This window comes from Bos mutus, chromosome 5 (assembly GCF_027580195.1).
Source record: "Bos mutus isolate GX-2022 chromosome 5, NWIPB_WYAK_1.1, whole genome shotgun sequence".
NCBI classification, from domain to species: domain Eukaryota; kingdom Metazoa; phylum Chordata; class Mammalia; order Artiodactyla; family Bovidae; genus Bos; species Bos mutus.
Window position 1 is genome coordinate 46,615,108 of NC_091621.1, and position 21,877 is coordinate 46,636,984.

The 21,877-nt window shown below is 39.4% G+C and overlaps 1 protein-coding gene across 4 annotated transcripts in view; it reads right to left on the bottom strand.

Annotated features, from left to right (window-relative positions):
- CBX5 (chromobox 5) overlaps positions 1-21,546 on the bottom strand; it is a 34,615-nt gene extending 13,069 nt beyond the window's left edge. Inside the window, exons 1-4 of one of the 4 annotated variants that reach the window (XM_070370884.1) lie at positions 21,395-21,526; positions 21,132-21,228; positions 4,538-4,716; positions 209-395 (exon numbers count right to left, since the gene is read on the bottom strand). In XM_070370884.1, the coding sequence (XP_070226985.1) occupies positions 209-395; positions 4,538-4,674 (324 nt within the window). In that variant the 5' untranslated portion in view covers positions 4,675-4,716; positions 21,132-21,228; positions 21,395-21,526. Of the gene's footprint in view, positions 1-208; positions 396-4,537; positions 4,717-6,461; positions 6,570-21,064; positions 21,086-21,131; positions 21,229-21,394 lie in introns of those variants that run through there. The other 3 variants (XM_005902089.3, XM_070370885.1, XM_005902090.3) reach the window with 3 other exon arrangements.
- Between the last annotated feature and the right edge of the window lie 331 nt (positions 21,547-21,877).

The window sequence follows — 21,877 nt, forward strand, 5'->3', positions numbered from 1 at the left end:
ACATTTCTTACTCAGCCAGGAGGGGGCGCTGTAGTGGATCAACAACCCTCCCCGGGGAACTCTCGTGTTCAACAATCTACCTTACAGGCCATCCTCAGAATAAAACCAACCAAAACAGTGCCCCCTTTTTTTGGGTGGAGCGAGGAGGAAGCACAGGAAGAAGAAGAGTGGGGGATGGGGGGGGGAGGAGAGGAGAAATAAAGCTTACCTCTCTCTTTTTTTTGGATTTGATATCATCAGCACTGTTTGAGAAATTGGATTTCCTCTTGTTACTTTCTGATTTCTCCCTGGGTTTGTTATTTTCACCCTCCTTCATCTTCTTATACTTTTTCATAAACTCAGAAATTAGTTCAGGGCAATCCAAGTTTTTCTCAGGTTCCCAAGTATTGTGCTCCCTGGGCAAGAATGGAGAAAAAAGGAAAGAAATGAAGAAGTTTTGGGGTAGGAGGGAATCCAATACTTTACTTCACAGAAGACAAGTAGGCAAAAAGGGAATAGAATCCCTATGCTTAAAGGAGATAATAAATTTGATTCTAGAAATCTATCTAATATATCGACACACACACACACAAAAACTTGCACACAATTATAGCAGCATTTTAGTAGTCAAAGACAGAAAACAATTCAAATACCTACCAACAGGCGAACAGATAAACATAACATGGTATATCCATACAATGAAATACTATTCAGCAACAAAAAAGGAACATAATACTAATATATGCTACAACATGGAAGAACGTCAAGACTGTGCTAAGTTAAAACTAAACAGATGCAAAACACCATACACTGTCTGATTCCATTTATATGAAATGTCTAGGAAAGACATTTAAAAACAGAAAGCTGATCAGTAGTTCCTTGTGGCTGGAGCTTGCAATTAAATACAAAAATGTTCAAGGGAATTTGGGGAGGTTACGGAAATGTTCTAAAACTGGACTATGCTGATGGTTGCACAACTCTAAAAATTTACCAGAAATCACTGAATTGTTTACTTTCAATAAATGAATTTTATGGTATGTAAACTGTATATCAATAAACCTGTTAAACACTCAAATATAAGTTCTGCTTTCTAAGTGGCAAATGTGATTTCATACATCATCTATGTAAATCCTGAAGAGAGGACAATTAATTATGTCTTAATTATGTTACTTATATTTCCAAGAAATGCCAACAAATTGTTGGAAGGCTTAAGTAGTTAATTAGAAAAAAAAAGGCAGTAAGGGGTTAAATCATCAGAATATAAGCAAACCATAAAAAGGAAAAGACTCAAAACTGGGATTTGGAGTGCATTCATTCATTGCTCTGGATTCAAGTCTACTGTCACTAGGTAATCAAAACGCATCTCTATATTAATAAGCAAAAATAATTCAAGTTAAATAACTGTGTCTAATTAAACTTGGATCAAGGGGAGTCCTTCTATGAGGAAAATAAGTTTGCATTCACAAACTTGTTCTCTGTATTCCCAGCATGGATTTTAGAAGTGCAAAACACCAATACCAATAGCAGGTTATGTAATGAAAGCAAGAAATTTATCTTCTTTGGGAAAAACTAGACCAGGCATCCTCTTCACTCCTAGCCAGTGGCAGAGGTTCTTTCATTAAGAACTAGCTACATCAAGATATATCTGTACATATATCACAGACACAGTTTCTATAATCCCTTCACTGACTTAGGAAATATTTTTTACATTTATGCACAATTTATTTTAGATACTTTATTAAAAACAAAAACAATGTAGTATCTTTAAATAAGAATGGTTTGAACACATGCTGTAACTTAATAATGATGGAAAAATCTGAGATATTTACTCTAGACTTCAGCTTTCTGCAAAAAGAGCTTAAGAATGAAACAAAGTTTATTTCTAAATCATTTGAGCTAAAACTGGAAAGCCTCTCCCTCACAGCTCTTCTTTCAGCCAAAAAAAAAAAAAAAAAATCCTCGTACAATAACTTCTCCCAAATTCACAGATATATATAGTTTACTATCCCAGGAGAGTTAAGGCACCAAAACCAAGAGGCATGCCAACACTGTAGTACAGTACGCAAGCGAAGATGCGGAGGTAGGAGAAGAATCTCTGTTGCCTCCAAGGAAAGCCAATCTTCTAACGGGATTATCCCTTCCCCACCAGGTTAGTATTGTTTCTACAACAATCAGTTTTCCCAAAAGACAACATGGTATAACTTACAAAGAATCTGGATTTTAGCACCGAAGAAATGTGATGCTGGATCCTTGTTTTAGCATGTATCAGGTATGTTATCTCTGGTAAACAATTAATTTCCTCGTCTGTAAACTGAAAATACCTCTAAAGGCTGTTACGAGAATTATAGAGAACACATGAGGTAGGATATAACCACTGCCTAGCAAACAGCAGGTACTTAGTTGTGGACAATGTTGAAGGGGCACAATCTGTCTCAGTCTTTAATGAAACTCTAGATACTTTTGAAAAACTCAGGACAAATGTTAATCCATCTACCCTAAATCTTTTCTTTACCTCTTTTATCTATGTAAGGTACCAATAGTTCAACTACACAGTCTTCAAATTCTTCAAAACATCCAACAATTTCCAGTGATGATTCAATGGGCCAAATAAACACCCTTAAAGTCTTCAGGTGTATTTTTGTTTTTTAAACATTTATTTTTTGGCTGTGGTGATCTTCACTGTTACACTCAAGCTTTCTCTACTTGCAGCAAGCAGGGGCTACTCTTCATTGCGGTATACAGGCTTCTCATTGCGTTGGCTCCTCCTGTTGCAGAGCACAGGCTCTAGAGCGCTGGCTCAGTTGTGGTACACAGGGCTTAGCTGCTCTGAAGCATGTGGGATCTTCCTGGACCAGGGATCACACCAGTGTCCCCTCCATCGCAAGGCAGATTCTCAACCCATGGACTACCAGGGAAGCCCCCTTCATGAAGGTGTATTTTAATTCCTAGCTCATGATGCTCTAGGCCTCTCAAATCTGTATGCTCAACTCTAGAGGATGCCACGATACCACACTTCTTTAGAAATATGGAGGGCATATTCTGACTGCCGTGCGACCCACATTTAGTTCTGTCTGTGCTACAAATGCTAAGCATCCTGCAGTGCATGAGCCGTCCCGCCTAAAACCCCAACAACGCTCCAGATGAGAAACTTGATTCCCATAATAACCTTGACTATATTCCAAAGGCTCCTGATCACACCTTTGTCCCAAGGTACTGACAAAGCATTCAATTTTTTATTAAAGTCTCACACTTTAAAGTTGTGATGTTCAATATGGTAACTACTAGCCACATATGGTAAATGAACATTTGAAATGTGGCTAATATGAACTGAGATGTGCTGTAAAATGAAAAATATATAACAGATTTTAAATTCTTAGCATGAAAATACAAAATTTCATTAATAATTTTTGTATTAATTTGGAAATAGCATTTTGATGGGAGTGTCTAATAAAATATATTATTAAAATTAATTCCACTTTTCCTTAATGTAGCCACCATAAAATTTAAAATTACATCTGGCTTGCATTCCATTTCTATTGAACACTCCTAGGAGCCTAAACCAGTTCCTATCAGCTCACTGCTGTTCAGAGAAATCCATTCTTTGTTATCAGGCATCCTGGGAAGAGAATTAATGAGAAATTAAGGCAAAATGCCTAATGATTACACAGCTTCATGTAATTCACTTTTCAAGCTACCTCTTCTATGCTTCAGTATGTGTATATTTACTTCAGCACTTAAAGTCAGTTACTGCCTAACTCTGAATACTCAACACTTCAGTATCATTCTTAAAGCTCACTGACGTGAAAGAGGGGTTTTAAGGTCTTTAAAATAAATAATAGTAAAAAAGACAGATTGAGGAATAAAGATTATATTAAAAAGTGTTATTGTAGAAAAGAGGTGGAATGTATTTGAGTGTTCAATTTCTTTTGCGTCAGTTTTATATATATATAATTTAAATTTTTAAAAATAAATATTGGGTCTCAGATTTAAGTCTCTTATTAGGATGAGTGTTAAAAAAAATAATGAAGATGAGTGTTTCATCTTAGGACACTTGTGAGGGCCAAGGGTCATTATGGAGAGCTATGGGATCAACTACAACTTCTACTTAAATGTATGTATTTTAGTTTGGTTACATCCAAAAGAATAACAGCTTACACTTAAACTGACCTTATGTGTCTGACTCTATACATTTCCCCAACATCTCTACGATATATACTATTTCTTATCCCTATTTTATTGAGGAGGAAAGAAGATTAAGGAACGTCACCAAGGTCACCCAGCTCATACTGTAAGTGGTGGGAGCAAGAATCTGGACCCAGGCAATCTGGCCCCTAATCTACGCTTCTAACCAGTTCATTACACTGCCTCTCAAAAGCAGTCTCATTAGAACATCAGCTCCAAGAAGCGGAGACTTTGCTTAGTTTACTGCAGTGTCTTGCAACTCTTAGAAAGGAGTACAGGCGAGGAAAGAACAAGACAAAGATGGTGATGGCTCACAGGGAAATGAACCAAAGCTGTCTACCTGCCTGAGTCCCAAAGCATGAGAGAAAGTACTTACTCGGAAAAGCCTTTCCACTTCAGTAGATATTCCACTTGCCCCTTAACCACACGCCTGTCTAGCACCTTCTCCACAACATACTCCTCCTCATCTTCTGAAGAAGAACTGTCAGCTGTCCGCTTGGTTTTCTTTCCCATGTCTCACGCTGATTCACCTGAAGGACTAAGGCCACCGGGTTCCTGCAAATGGAAAGGACAAAAATGGTCAGAATCCATGTGGGCAGTTAAAATGTTCAGTCTCTTCTTGATGGGATGCAGTGGGTGTACACAAAGCTGCCCTGTACCTTTCTCTTGGGTTTTGAAACATTCTACAGATGAGTCCTAAGAATGTAACCAAAAATGGGCAGATCCCCACTTTCTTAATTACAACTTTCTCTTTGGCTCACAAGATCAAAATTACTAGATGGCCACAATTATCTAACTCTAATTTCAGATTCCATAAAACAAGTAGTGTGTGGTATTTTACTCCTGGTACCTCTACAACTGTCTACAAGTCATAAACTGGAAGAGAAATATGGAAAACCTTCTATTTAAGATTTTCTATAAAAATGAGAGAAAAAAAAAAAGAAAAGCCACCAAAATCTAACTTTCCCCTGCTCTGAGCATTCTGAGCAGTCTCTTAGCAGGACAAAAAAGGCCTGCTCTGGCATGTTTCACCACATTTTCAGTGACTCGGTACATTTCCCTTCAACAAATTGAGCTTGTCCCTTCGGAGCATCCATCAGCTCACAAAAGCAAGGCTGACACCTCAAATATATTAAGCCTCATCTTTCATTTGGGGATAGGAGGGAGGCAGGGAGGAGAAAAATATTTTTTTGTCCTAAAAATCAAAACTAGTCATTGGGCTGTTCAGTAATTCTTAAGGCTCAACTAATCCAAATATTAAGGAGGTACCTCTCCTCTTAACTGGAGCTGACTTTGGGCCAAAGGAAGAGGAGGAGGAAAACAGAGGTCTGGTCCCAGACTCACAGCAACATGAAGCCTCCAAACACAGAAGAACCATTCATAGGCCCAAGGAAAGCTGAAGCAAGGCAACACAAATGGAAATTGAGTTAAGCTCAGAAATATGCACAACCAGGGGGTATACAGCAGAGACTCTAGTGTTTTAAAATTCTCTCCTTGTCACCACAATCATTTTTAAGAATTCTTCCTTAACCTTGTTAAATGGTGCCTAGAGTCTTGATTATAGAGTAGCAGGGATTGTTTTCTTAGGTGAACTCCATTTTATTTTGCTGTAAACCTTAAAGCTTTTTTTTCAGCATTCTAAAAACATTTTCTTTCTGATCAGATGACCACCCCAGGAATAGGAAAGGTCACTACTAATCTCAGAATTTTGTCTTTGAGTACCATAAAAAGTTGCATTAATCAATTTACTGCAAACTAGCAAAATTTAGGGAATTCCAAGGATATATAGTTGTAAATCATACCTCCAGAACTTACTAGCAATAGGTGTGCCCACCCAAAAAACTCTTTTTATCAAAATACTTCGTTTGGATGAGGGAATGGGAGTGGGGGGAATGTAAGGTAAGGAGTTTCAAAATAATTTTTCCACGAATTCAGACGAAAGTCCTTTAGCTTCAAGGAAAAAAAATCTGATTTATTTAAAATAAAAGCAGCCTCCAACCTCACCAGAGACAGGAAATGTCATATTCCAGGGAGAATACCCCACCCCACCCCCACTCACCTTGGAATTTCCGGGAGCTGAGCAGTTTAGGTCAGAGCGCCAGGGTTAAAACCAGCCCCGGGTTACATGCATGCAGTTAAGCATTGTGACTATGGCCTCCCCTGCCTCACGAGGAAAAACAAGGATTTACATATGTGTTCTTCAGTTTCAGGGAGGAAAGAGGACAATCTCCCTTTATACCTTCATGCAGAAGAGGAGCCCCAAAGGTAGAAGATGAATGGGGGTTCCCTCCTTTACCTACCGGATCGCCCCAGTTCTTTCTTTCCCTCTGGGCTAACAGGAGGGGCCTCCCCTCCCAGGTCTGGGGCTTGGCGGGCTGGCAGCTCCCCCGCCCCCACCCAGCTGCCTAGGCGCCACTGCGCAGCTGTCCCAGTCCGTTGCCATGGCAACTGGCAGCCTTACTAGACTAAGGGGGGAGAGAAGCAAACGGAAAAGTTAAAAGGCTTAACTTTCCTTTTCAGTGAAGGCAGGGTGGAGAAGTTGGAAGGTACCTCCCTTGGCCTCAAGTCTAAGGCATTCAGAGCTCCAGGGAATTGGCTCTTGGGTTTTTAAATCCAGAACTTGTGCTTATTTCTCTAAGAGCACTGGGAATTTAATCAATAGCATTTTAAGATCTAACAGGATTATCGCTCAACTGGAAGTGGGGGCGGGGAAAGGCTAGATCCTTCTACAACAAGATCAGGACAAACTACGACCCCCTAATCCAGCCCGCCAGGAACACTTTAGGCGAGGCCTTTTCTACCATCTGTCACTGAACAGTTAATTAAAACTGGGAGGCGGGGGAGGTGCAGGGAGTAACAGGAAAGGGAGAAGTATTTCAAAGATACTATACAACTTTCCTTCTTGGGGGATTGCTAGATTCAGAAACAGAATCTAGAGACTTGAAGCACTACCGAATTTCAACTGAAATTATAGACAGAAAACAATTTAATTCTCCAGTAGTTTTAAAAAACAGAAGGGAAAGGAACAGTCCAGTCACAACCATTACTGTTAATTGAAAACCACTTCTCATTAGTTGTTTTTGTAATATTATAAAACACATTTTTAAATAATTACCCACTTGGAACATTAATTATACAATATAATAATAAAAACCCCGTGTATTAAAAATTCCTAATACTTGAGAAAAGGAGGACTGAGATAAAGAAAAGAGACTTAAGAGACTTGCAGTCCTGTGAATATTCCTTTCTGCTGGCCTTAAAGAACATTTTAGAGAGCTCCACAACTCTGCTCTCTTTACAGATATGAGTCTTTTAGAGACAAAGGCTGCTGCCACAAGAGAGTATGAATAAGGGACAATCAAAAGCAAAGAACCCAACTGAGGGGGAAAAAAAAAAAAGAATGGTGATTATTCTGCCTATCAAATAAGAAACTGTAGGGTATGAGAGCACAATGGGCAGTTTTCAACTATAAGAATTTCTTCAACTTTGAATAGACTCATCAGGAAATCTGAGTAAAATCTGCCTTTCTCAACTCTTTGTAAGTTTTTAAAACTTTTCATAGTTAAGGGATATGAAAACAATGCCAAAGGAATTAGATCAGAGTTGTGATTCTGTGATTAACTTGCCATGTGTGATCCTGAGTAAATAAATTTTAGGTCTAACCCCAGAATCACTAAAGGGGGCCAAATAAATCCCCACTGCCTACCTCCAAGGGAAAGGGTGAGTTTATGTTGAAACCAAAGGCTGTTAAGTCCCCCAAGAGAAGCGTTTATAAAATATTACAGGGCCTAATACAACAGCAGCAGGAAATACGTGACCTTCCAAATTCCTAAGCCATTAAGCCATATTACATGGAGTAACTCCTGCAGTTCAACATGTTAGAGAGCAAGAAAGGAGGAACCTTGTCTTTGTTAACCTGCTGCTGGTAAACCAATAAACTTTCAGAGAAAAGGCAGGTAACCTTTTCTCTCAAGGGCAAAATTCTTAGTCCTTAAAACTCAGGAAAACATTGGAGACGGCAGAATGAAAAAATAGCAGTTCTGTGAAGGGATAAGGGACAGGAAAGAATGACAGCAATAGTAAGATTTTAGTGAAACCTTTCAGGGAAAACAAGGGAATCCAATGAGGAAACGGACAAAAACATTCTGGTGTCCCATCTTTCTCCTTAAAACATCAAGAAATAAAGAACCAAATCAATTCCCTCTTTCCCACTCTTAAGAACTGGCTAAAATGCACATGGCTAAGATCCCTTTCTCTTTGGGAAATGGGTTTTGCAACAGCTGACAAATCAAATTGGGCCTGATGCCAGGAGTCAGAGTCCAACCATAATATTCTGTAAAGAATGGCATGCAACTGTCTTGTAAATCTCCTGGACAGTCACAGATCAGAAGCTGGCAAGGATGACGACATAGTTCTGATGGAATGTGTCTTATCTTAACCTTGAAGTTACAGATCTGCTCAGGAGCAGCAGTAAGAAATGAGAAATGCACTCAGACATCGGAGGGGACATAATTCTCTTTTAGACAGTGCGACCCAGTGTATTAGGGTCAAATGAAACACAAAGCCAGACGGACAATTTAAGGGCTAGAGCCTGGACCAGATAAAGCATCTAGACTGGTGGTTCACGCTGAGCTTGGGAGCAGGGAGTGCTCCAGTGTGAGAAATGAGACATGGCTGGCAGGATGATGGAGAGATTAAGGTAGAATCCCGATACCATGCCGGAGGAAGAGAGGCCGAGCCTCTTGAGCACAACCTTATTATCCGTATGGAAATCTCCATGGGAAGTGGTGAGCTTCTCAAGTCCCGTCTTTCAGACATAACATATCTCAGCCTTTTCTTGAACACACACAGGAACTCTCTGGTAAAGGCATCAACAACTACAGACAGAGTCCAGCAATTTAAGTGCCCATCCGATCACGAGAAAGAGCAGGCCCCACCAACCCTTCATATCAATGATACAAGGCAAATTCATCTTACAGGCAAGCCCCTGTGTGCTGGGGGAAAACACCTAAGCCAGGGAATCTGGTGAGAATTCAGCCTTGGACAAACATCAAAGACCTTTGCGGTCAGGCAGTCAGAACGTACATTCCAAGTCGATGACAGGGAACTTCTTTAACAGATGAAATCTTCCAGAAAAAAAAAAAAAGAGAAAATGGGAAGAGGTGAGGAGGTGAAGCAGAGAGGGACCCAAAAATCCCACACATTGTAAGGGTAAAAGATTAAAAAAAAAGGTAAAAACTGCCAGTCCCCAGAAATTAGAGAGGGCATCACAGAAAGCTGGGGCAACCCAGAAGAACAACAGATGTCATGATTAACTGTTTGCATTAAGAGATCAATACTGGAAGCAGAGAACCACTCACATGAGACCGTTGGTTTCTGTACTCTGCCCAATCCCTCCATTCACTGCTTATCAATGTCAGTTGTCCTGGTGGCTTTTGCATTTTCATGACGACTTACAAGCAAAAGCACACACACACACACACACACACTGTATATACTTATGTATACACAGTGTAAGGGGTGTGTGTGTGTATATATATATATATATATATATACACTAGGACTTCCCTGGTGGTGCAGTGGTTAAGAATCCATCCACCTGCTAATGTAGGGGACACAGGTTCGATCACTGGTCCAGGACGATTCCACATGCGCAGGGCAACTACGCCCAGGCACTCACAGCTACTGAACCCACACTTTGAAGCCCAGAAGCCACAAGTAACAACTACTGAGCCTGTACACCTGGAGTCTGTGCTCCTCCACAAGAGAAACCACCGCAATGAGAAGGCCACGCACCACGATGAAGAGAAGCCCCCACTGACCACAACCAGAGAAAGCCTGTGCGTAGCAGTGAAGACCCAGGGCAGCCAAAATACACACACATGCCTATATATAATAATCCTAAGTCTTTCTCTAAGCTTTCTTTGTATTGTTTAAAAAGTAACAAAAGCAACTGCTAAGTTGCCTCACTGAACTACCCGCTGAACTATTGTGGGTAGTCAAACCAAGTGTCAAAATGCATTAATCAATGAGCTCTTTTATAGAATTTTAATATAAATTTTATAAGCACACTAAGAACGCAAATCTTCTATAAAAAAAGTCATTCTAAAGAGCAGAAAAGGGCAAGGGCATATGCAAAGGTCCCTCTCACATGTATTAATTAAATATGCCACTGACAGGAGACTTCCGTTGGTCCAGGCTTGAGAAACTCCCAAGTCTCCCCTAAGGCCCTTGGGGAAAGCTGTTGGCTTATGTGAAGATTAAACTGTCAGCTACAGCGTTGTCTTCAAGGCGTCCTCTTTATAGCCCACTGTAGCAAATAAAAAGATGAAAAGAAACCAAATTTACAGAACCGTTTTAATCTGGTCTGTATTCTTTGCTCTTCATAGATCTAGAAGTACCAATGGTTTTAGGTTTGCCACACATACAGCATAAAACTAAAATACCCTCTATAAAGATGTTTTCTTCCACTAGATTTATGATTTCCAAAGTATTAGCCATGTGGCATCTTAACAAAAACACAGCATAGAGATGCACATTACAGCTGTCCTGGCTGTCTCAGGTTTTGTTAAATGGGCTGATAACTATCACTCCACATCCACCAAAAGCCCATGAGCACCCAATTCAAGAGGAGTTAAAAGCTTTTTAAATGTCTATTTAAGAGACTGGATTAGGAAAGAGTTGAGGAGGAAGATTAACTGTGGTCGTTAACACCCCTATCATTAACAAGCCACATATAGGCAACACAAACTTTATTAATAGAGAGGAGTGTGGAAAGAGGAAATGCTCCTCCCTTGGCTAGCAGAGCTCCAGTTCTCCATCCTTTAAAAAATCAGGCCAAGGCACTGCATCCACCAGTCACAGAATTATTCTGGGGCAAAGTATCCTATTTGCTGATTATCTAACCCTCCTGTGCCAGCAAGCAAGGGAGTAGAGTCTTTTCTTCTTTTAGATTAAAACATATACATTATAAATGGAGATAAAGGCTACCCTATAAATTTCACTGTATTGTCCTCCAAGCTCTGACCCCATTAAAAAATATAAATGAATGTGTACTACAGCAGTTCTCAGAACAACTGTTTTATGTTTGGTTCATTGGTATATTTAGCAGTAACACACAAATTCTTGATATCTCATTACCAGATCACAATCCTACAAAATAATCTTACATGGGATTTGTTTTTTTCCTACATTCCAATCTACTGTGCTTCGTCTCCCAAGTGTCTGCTTTCTCTAAATTTAGTTAGGGCACACCTAAAGCCATCATGGGCAAGAGGTTAGCTATTCAATTGTTTTTCGATTCAAGAGAAAGTAGAATTTGGTACCACTAAGGGGAAATGTCTTCCAGATGGTGCCTCTGAACACCTCTATCCTTGGAATGTACTGAATTTCTCAAAGCACCACAGTCTCTGGCAAGTGTTAACTCACACCCACTCCTCTCTACTAATTAAATATGATGAAGCATGAACTAGTAGAGCTTGTCACCTTTCATGAGGAACCTGGCAATTTCTCCATAAATTTTAAGAAAAATGGATAAGAGTACCATTTGAGTAGATGACTGCGAATCTCAGATTTTTACATACCACTTTGGCAAATCATGTTCACAAAATATGGAGGAGTTAAAAGAAAACTGAAGTGCACATCCCCAATTAAAATTACAGTCATAAAGCATTTCTCAAATAGTCGTAAACTTTAAGATTCAAACTTATCTAGCTTGTACAGATTTTGGTTATCAGCAGCTTAAGTTACAATGGTTTCTTCAAGTCATTTCAACATATCCTCTATTAGAAGGAAGAGCTTCTACTATGCCTAACAATTTACATTCTACCACAGTCTTAGTTTAGCAAAGACATTCAAGAGTCATAAAAATTAATTTGCATAACCATAAACTAAAATCTCTAATGTAACTATTGAGATGGTACTAGACTTTAAATCAGTATGTTAAAATCTGATTAACACATCCTGACAATAAGTTTTTATATAATTGGAATAAGAAAGGTATCTCAGACTGTAAAACTTCCAGGAGTAAGAGAGCATTCCTTCAACATATGGCATAGTTTTGTGCTCTGCCATTACCTTGGTGTATTAGCAACATGAATTATATTGAAGTCACAGCCTACAATTTAGATAAATAAAATCAACCCAGTATTGAACTTTTTCCCATCCCATACAACGGTATCCTTGGCAGCTCCTTGGCCATCTATTAAGATGCTGACCAATTTCTCTCTGTGGCAATTTAAAAGCTGTAAAAAAACACATAATGGGTGATGACAGGAGAAACAAACCCACACCAGAAATTATTGAACCTTGTACATCTTTGCAAGTGTCTCTATTGACATATAAGTGTGAGTTACTATGCTACAATATCATAAAAGTGTGCTCTACACTTTAGATATATTGACAGTTAAATGCAAAGAAAGGCCACCATCAGATAAATGGCTTAAGGGATGGCCAATCTCAGACCACCCAGCTCTTCCACTGAGCATTCTGACACATTGCTTAAGCCAAATAAGATGTTTCTTTTTGTCCAGCTTCCAACCATCATCCCAACTCAGAGCCTATGCCAAAAGGATGATATAGTAATACTGACCCTTGCTCTAAAATTCTCTGGTTGGTTATATATTTATTGAGAGCCAAGTAAGTGTCAAATATTGCATGAGCACTGAGTTTAAGCCCGTCTTCAACTTAAGAACTAAGCTGAAGTATCACCAAGTCTCTCCCTGGTTCACTCATCAGTGGCTAGCACCATCCCAAAGGCTGCTGTAAAAAAAAGCTACTAAAAGGGCAACTAGTTAACAGCAGCAGTATCAGAACTAGGAATAAGATAGGAGTCCTATCCCAACTAGATCACTGAAAAGTTGAACTACACAGGTCACTTAACCTAAGGTGTTAGCACTTTGCCCTGCTTATCTCACAGGTCTGCTGTGGGGGAATAAAAAAATTAGAAAACACTTTTAAATATATAAAGCAGAGAAGTTAAATGTCTGATAGTAGATGAAGTTAAAAATACACTTCTATCTTCTGGAAGAGTTTGCGTAGAATTGATGTTATTTCTTCTATAGAAGTTGGGGAAATTCACCTGTGAAGCCATTTGGACCAACAGTTTTTCTCTGTGGGAAGGCTTTTAACTACAAATTCCATTTCCTTAATACACATAGGAATAGTGAGGTTCTTAATTTCTTCTGAAGTGAGCTTTGGTAGTCTTTCAAGGAAGCCATTCATTTTATCCTAGACATTAAATGCACTGGCATAATTGTTCATAATTCTCCCTTATAACTCTTACAGTGTCTATAGGATTAGTAGTGATATCCCTTATTCCTGATGTTACTGTCTTTTTTTCACTGATCAAACTTGCTCACTACATTATCTTCTCCCAAAAAAACTTTTTCACTGATTTTATTCTCTACTGGTTTTGTTTTATATTTCATCAACTATTCACTGCTTTTACTTTCACTATTTCCTTTCTTCTGCTTACTGTTACTTTCACTATTTCTTCTGCTTACTTTGGGCTTGATTTTTAAAAATTGAATTTGTCATATAATATTTTAAGGTATACAGCATGTATATCTGATACATTTATATATTGTAATATAGTAGACAGTGTAGTCATATTTATCACATTATATAATTACAGTACAATATTATCCATATTCATGATACCATGCATTAGGTATTTTTTGATTTATTATTTTTAAAAATAATTTTATTTTTGGCTGCACTGGGTCTTCACTGCTGTGTGAGGGCTTTCTCGAGTTGTGGCAAACAGGGGCTGCTCTTCGCTGCAGTGCACGAGCTTCTTTTTGCAGAGCACGGGCTTCAGGTACACTTGCTCCAGTAGTTGCAGCTTGCGGGCTCTAGAGCATGGGCTCAGTGGCTGCAGTGCATCACGTGGAACCTTCACAGACCAGAGATTGAATTCACGCCCCCTGCATTAGTGGTGGATTCTTATCCACTGTGTCACCAGGAAGTCCTGCATTAGGTATTTAGAGTTTATTTACTACTTACTCCAACTCTGTACCCTTAAACATAATCATTCTTATCCCTTTTTCTGAGTTAAGATAGAAAGACTCTAGATCTTTCCACCTTTTTAAAAAAAACCTTATATTTGTATTGGGGTATAGCAGATTAACAATGTTGTGATAGTTTCAGGTAAACAGCTAAGGGACTCAGCCCTTCATCTACACATGTCCATTCTCCCCTCAAACCCCCTCCCACCCAGGCCACCATGTAACATCTACCAGCACTCCCTGTGCTATATGGTAGGACCTTGTTTATCCATTTTAAACATAGCAGTGTGTCCATGTCAATCTCAAACGTTGTCTTTTTAATTAAAGCATTTAATACTATAAATTTACCTCTAAGCATTGCCTTGGCTATATCCCACACGTTATGTCATCATTTTTATTCAGTTCAAAATATTTTCCAATTTTGTGTGTGATCTTGTCTTTGATCCATGGGTTACTCAGAAGTATATTGTTTAGTTTCAATTATTTGGGGTATTTTCCAGGTGTCTTACAGTTACTGATTTCTAATTCCATTACAGCCAGAAAACATACTTTGTATAATCAAATCCTTTTGAGATTTATGATAGATGGTCTGACTTGTTAAATACTGCTATGCACTTGAAAATAATGTATATTCTGCTACTGTTGGGTGGAATATCCTATGAATGTCTATGGTATCAGGCTCACTGACAGTGCTATTCAAGTCTTTACTGCTTTGCTGTCTACCTGTTCTATTAATGGGCTTCTCAGGCGGCACAGTGGTAAAGAATCTGCCTGCCAATGCAGGAGACTCTGTTTGATCCCTGGGTTGGGAAGATCCCCTGGAGTAAGAATGGCAACCCATTCCAGTATTCTTGCCTGGAAAATGCCATGGGCAGAGAAGCCTAGCAGGCTAAGTCCATGGGGCTGCAGAGTCGGACACGACTGACCCCAGAGCACACATTATTTCCGTTTTGTTTTTTTAAACTAAAAGGTGTTAAGGTTCTATTGTTTTCTTTCTTGTATTTTGATGATTATTAGTTGTGTAAATTTTAGAATTATTGTTTCCTCTTGATGAATTGATCCCTTCATCATCTACATTAGTGTTAACTCTTTGCCCTACTTACCTCATGTCTGTTATGGAAAAAGAATAAGAAAACTTTGCAAAGTACACAGGAAACAAAAGATAAAATGTTTGATAACAGTAGTAGTTAAAAATAACTTTAATGAATTTTCTGAACTATCTGTAAGTTTTATCTATCCTTGTCTCCAACTACATGCATAAATGAGGCTTGCCTATGTTTATCAGATTACTAGATATAATTTATTGTTGTGAAATACTGAACAAATTAGCAGTATATTACCCTCCACAACTCCCTGTGAGGTGAGTTGAGTCTTACTGATTTAGGGATGCGAAACAAGGCACATGGAGTTCAAGGATTTGCCTCAGAAACCAAAGATAGATTTCCTAGCCTGTTGGGTTGACCTCTTTGTACAGGGCATTTTATTCCGACATAATTATGCCCGTTGGCTCAGATATGAACTTGTTTTATTCTAAGAATTGTAGATTACAATCAGAGAAACACTTGAATTCAATTTGGTTCCTCCACTCCCTGGAAGAAATAAATAATGAGTGTGTTATAAAACTTGATCTTGAAGCAGTCCTTTCAATGACACCATCTCAATCCCATGATTTCTGGTGTGCTTCCTAGCAGTGAAACATGATGCCACAGGCACTCCGTAAGTCTGAAGAGTAAGACTGCACATCAGAACTTCCCTGAAGGTCCAATGGTCAAGAGCTTCCACTGCAGGGACTAAGATCCTGCATGCCGCACAGCCAAAAGAAAAAAAGACTGCAAGTGAAAAATTTTAAATCTAGGTCCATGACCTAGTTTCAGGTAGAAAAATCTGTCAGTTCTTTCTCCCCCTTAAAATTCTGCTTACTCCCCTCTCTTTAAAAAAAAAAACTTATCTTAATTGAGGTAAAATTGACTTTAAGTGTTTAAGTTTGATGAACTATTCTTACTGGATAGGAAATCCAGACTACACAGTCCTCAGCCTCATTGGAATGACTGAAAAGTGGTTCAGCTAGTCTATTACACTCGTTTTAGAAAATCACACCCAAGTACAGGTTTGTTATCACGTGTTAATACCCTGAGAAATTGACAACCAGTCAACAACTCAGTTTTCTGTCCCTCAAGTTCTAGGGAAAACCAGTTGGACTATATTGGCCCAAAATATAAGAACGAGTTATTGATTTGCATTTAAAATTGACTTCAAAAATAAACTCCCAAGACAATGTAGGAGTCACTTCATAAAAAATTTTAGGGCTAGAGAACTATAAGTTATCACCTAGCCAATTCCTTCCATAAGAAACTAAGGACCAAAGAAGGCAAATTGCTCACTTTGAGTTTCCTGTGCCTTTGCCTACTCTCCCCACCACTTGCTCCTCATTTTAAAAAATAACCTTTTCTTTTTTGAATTAGGTAATATTTATTTGGATAGGGATTAAAGAACCAGGGTACAGTAGTCTGAATGATGCCTCCCTCCACCCCGCAAAGATATACATGACCTAATCCCTCAAAGTTGTGACTATTACTTTATATGGCAAAAGATGTGCTTTAAAGATGTGAAAGGAGAAATTTATCCCAGATTATTAGGTGGGCCTTAAATGCCATCACACATATCTTTTTAAGAGAGGCAGGAGTTCTGAGAGAGACATATAGAGAAAGCAACGTGAAGACTGAGCAGGAAGTGAGGAGGCAAGGAAAACAGACAACCACCAGAAGCTAGAAAGGCAAGGAAGGGATTCTCCCCTAGGGCCTCCAGAACCGGCTCAACACCTTGATTGCAGACTTCTGGCCTTCAGAATTGTGAAAGAATAAACTCTTGTTGTTTGAAGCCACCAGGTTTGTGGTAATTGCAGCCACAAGAAACTAAGACACAGGGGAAATAAAATTTTAAAAATAATAAACCAAACATTTATAAAACTAATTACTGATGCAAAAAGAACTGTGCTTTAAATGACCCAAAGAATGCCTAAATCCTTTAATCTTTCATTTTAAAGGTAAGTTGAGGCAATCAGAGGATGCAATTTACTTAAAAGGATGGCAGATCTGAGAAGACAAATTCAGAAAGGTCTAATATTTACATAGCTGCTAACAAGAACAGTGTAGGTTTTCCCCCAAACATGCTAGCTGGTAGAGCTCCCGGGCAGACTAAACATAGGCAACAGTTGTCACTGTGGGTGTTCTGCCAACACAAGTGTAAAGTTGTCATCAGAAATGAATATGTGGCTTCGAGTGGCTTACAGAAATCCAACAAATCTGCGTCCTGGACTCTGCACAAGCCAACTCTTCTCAGGATGACCTGGACTCCTTCCCATTAGTACAATGATCAGTTAAAGCCATCCTCTACAAGGAGGGAAGGGAAATCAATTTATGTCAGAGAAAAAAGACAATTGCCCAGAGTCTAAGGTCATCAATAACAATGTGTAAATATCAGCCACACTGAGTCAGTTATAAATGATATCTAGCACTATAATTTATTGCTTTTAAAGTCAACATCCAGAGCATTTAGGCCCAATTTCATGTTAGGTGACTGGAAATGAAAACAGACAAAATAAAAGGACAAGAAAAAAATGCTTTACCAGGAGATGTGATATGAGCTATTTCAATAAGATATAAAAATTATGCCATGTGGTTAAATAAATGGTAAAAGCAAAAAATACTAGTCTTCCTCAGAAACCTCTGTATCCTGGATACCGTTCTCTCTTTTCCAGAAATACTGTCAAGGGCTCTGAAAATCACCAGAACTTTCCTAGATATATAAAAATCCAGTCAATTCAAAGGTATGCTCTGTCTTTGTCCTTCCCCAGTTATCATCCTGCTCACCTCCTACCTGAGAGAAGCTTTCTACCTATTGGATTTCATTTTCCTTTTAGATAACAATCATTTTATTGAAGAAGGAAATGGCAACACACTCCAGTGTTCTTGCCTGGAGAACCCCAGGGACGGGGGAGCCTGGTGAGCTGCCATCTCTGGGGTCGCACAGAGTCGGACACGACTGAAGCGACTTAGTAGCAGCAGCAGCAACAATCATTTTATGTTTGGATGCAACAGGATATGCCTCTAAGTTCTAAGCACAAGTGTCTGAAATTTGTGTAACACAGACTCAGCACTTTGTATTGTTAACAGAGTGTACAAGTTAACAATCAAACCAAGTTCTCCAAAAGCAAGAAATAAGTCTAAACTTAGGATTTTCAATATGATAGTCTCAGATTTCAATTAAAAACTACTCACCAAAATTTCCCCACCAGAGAGAAATGTTTATCAGACCCATTAACTATGACAGTGTAAGAGAACTTACAATAAAACAAGCAACTTTTATTCACACATCACAGTAAACCAAAAAGTCTAGGTACAATTCCTGAAATTTTTCAAATAAAAACATACCATTAAAAAACATCAAATTAAGGATCACTGATTAATTTGTTTATAGACCAAAGTAGGCAGGGCTGGAGATGAAAGGAATCTACTGAGAGAGTAACCTAGGGAGGCATGTTTTGGTTTACCTGTTCTTCAAGTAAGTAATTCTTTTCCCCCAAAGTATGGGTCTCTAAACAGCTGAAAAATCAGTTCAGCAGAAATCAACCTGTGTTTTTAAAAAAATGAAATAGAGTACTATAAATGAGAAAATGTCAGAATGCTTTGGGTATGTTTGTATAGTGAAACTTTAAAGGAAAGAGGATTAAGTCAGATGAGAATGTAAGAAGCATCTGAAGCAAAGTCTACCTCTCCAAAAACTTATTTGCCATTATTTTAGGAAGCCAAACACAAGATGCAATCAGTGTTTAAATGGAAAGAAATGGTAAAAACGTTAATGTAGCTTTCCTTTTATCCAATCAAACAGTGATCACTCTACATCTGAAGAGAGAATCAACATTTCCTAAACACTTCACCTATCTTATCTCTAAATTCCAATTGGTAAAATAAAAGATTTTGACAAGATAATTGATTCTACCATCTGTCATTTCAGATCAATGGTTTTCAAGTGGAGATTTTGCACTCTTCCCTCAAAGGACATTTGGTGACATTCTGATTGTCCCAAGAAGAGGTGTGGGGGAGGTGAGATGCATTTATTAAGCTCAAAATGTCAATATCGCTGAGACTGAAAAACTCTGTAGTAGATCAAAACTGTATTCCTTTCAAACCTAAATAAATCAGGGACAGATGGGGCTTCCCTGGTGGCTCAGACGGTAGTCTGCCTGTAATGCAGGAGACCCGAGTTCGATCCCTGGTTCGGGAAGATCCCCTGGAAAAAGGAATAACTACCCACTCCAGTATTCTTGCCTGGACAATTCCATGGACAGAGAAGTCTGGCAGGCTACAGTCTATGGGGTTGCAAGAGTCAGACAGGACTGAACAACCAAAGCTTTCACTTTTTTTCACCCTTAATCTGTTATCACTTTAGTTCTTATAAATGTTATAAATGAAGTAGTTACATTATTAGAATACCTACAAACAGCTTACAAGCAAGTACAAAATAGGTTTTCCTTTTGCAAGTGCCAAACAGGAAAATCTCTCCTCTGTTCACAATAAGCTCAGTTAAAATCATCTTCCTTTTGTATATCAGAAAAGTCTCTACTCATAACAGTATTTCATGTGGATCTGAATTAATTACAATATTTAAAGATTTTCTCTTTGACAATAAATCAGTAAATAATAGAGCAGTATAGACTCTGATACAGTCAATATGTAATTAAAATATTTTACTAAAAAATACTGGACAGAGTAGAATGGCCATTACCAACACGATATGGACTACTTATAAAATACTTTGAAGGAAATAAAATCAAAAGGCAAAAAAAAAAAAAAAAAAACAACCCAGGTGATGAATGAGTCCTATCTCCAACATCCTAAGCATTAACCTCCTTAAGCAACTTGTTTTTTTATCTAAATCCAGATGTCCTCAAAGGAACAGCAGAAAGGGCTTAGGAGATCTGTAATGGATTAAAGAGAGAGATACAGATGCAGAGAAAAGATGCTCAGAGAAGAACTTAAAAGACTCTGGAGACATGGGCAATGCTTGTAAAACATTTAGCATGATGCCTAGCAAGTACTCAGAGTCACCTTTTCAAAATTTGCATTTTAAAATCGAGGGTCACCTTAGTTCTTAACAGAAAAACAGCACTTTTTTGAGGTGAGAAGTACTTGCTTGTAACTAAAAAACACAAAAACAATTGGCTTTAAATTTTAACTTTAATTACAAATTATTATCCCTGCAAAGATTTAAACATTGGAGATCCAACCTGTCTCCATCCCACTGTAACCCTGGAGGTAACACCCTTTGTTATGTTAGCTTGCCAAAACTTTTTCTATGGATTTACAAATCTCTTTGTCCGTGGAAATATGCATTATTACTATTATGTTGACTTTTCCTGGGTACCTTTCCGCAACAGTACAAAGAGATTTATCCTACACTTTCTAATATTTCAAGGCAGTCTTCGTAAAGAAGTTCTCAAAGTCAAAAAACATTCCTTGTCCCCACCCCCCAACCTAAAAATGTGGGATTGTGGGATGTACCGATGTGGGAAAACAAAAGCCAAAATTCAGGCATTCAGTACCAAACTTACAGCTTCCCTACCAGATAAGTGTGTGGCCTGGAAGCTCAAAGGCTTCGTTCAAACCATTGTGGATAAAATACCCACCCCCACGCGACATCGCAGGCAGTGACTCCTCATCCTCGCATCCCCAAATCTAAGACCTCCCTCTGCTGGAGCGCTGATTGGGCAGTCAGCCCGAGCGCTTTCAATAGGCTGTGTGCCTACTGGCTCCAGATTTGGTCTATCCATTTAAGCGCTCGACTCCCGCATCCCCCACTGGAGTCAAACCGCTGCCTCTCCGAGGAGCCCAACCTACCGCGCGCTTCGTGCTCATTGGCTCAGTGAGCCGCTGCTCAGGAGGAGCAAGCCCTCCTCCTACATACCGATGGCCCAAGGACCGGTCAGTCGGCAGCTAAAGGCAGACCCAATTGGCCTATACACTCGCCAGTCAAACTCTTCGGCTGCAAAGCTCCACAGAACCTACGGGGATAAAACATCCCGCCCCTGTTCTTCCATTGGTTGGGTGGACCCACCGCTCCCCCTTCACGATCCCCCACCCCGCGGTCCATTCATTACACACAATAACGGGACCAATTGGAGTCGGTTCAAGACCTCGTATGCGTAGGCAAGACTGTCCGCCACTTACCCGGGATCGAGACCGACCACTCACGCTAACGTCTCCCCTGTTCTTCTGTGGTGAGACCACAAGCCACCGCCGCTGCCGCCTTCTGCGCAACGCCAACCGCCCGCCAAAACGGATCCTTCCCTGCGCCTGCGCGACCAATCCTGAGACCGGACCCTTTCCCCGCCCATTACGCCTGCGCAAAAGGGGCCCAACTCCCGCCACTACGCAGGCGCCTTAGGTTCGCCGCCGTCTTCTGCCCGCCATTTCACGTGTTCCTAGCGCCAAACGGAACTTCTTACGCGCCTGCGTAAACTCGCCATTTTCCTACACATGCGCTCAGCAGGCAGTCGTTGTCAAAAAAAGAAAATATTGTAACTTGCTAACTGCTTTTCTGATGTATAGTATTAATCATGGTTTGCCAGGTAAACTGAATATAACATTTAAGGCCGTAGAGGATTAAAAAGTTTCTTTAAATAACTTAAGTACATTCGAACATGAATGATT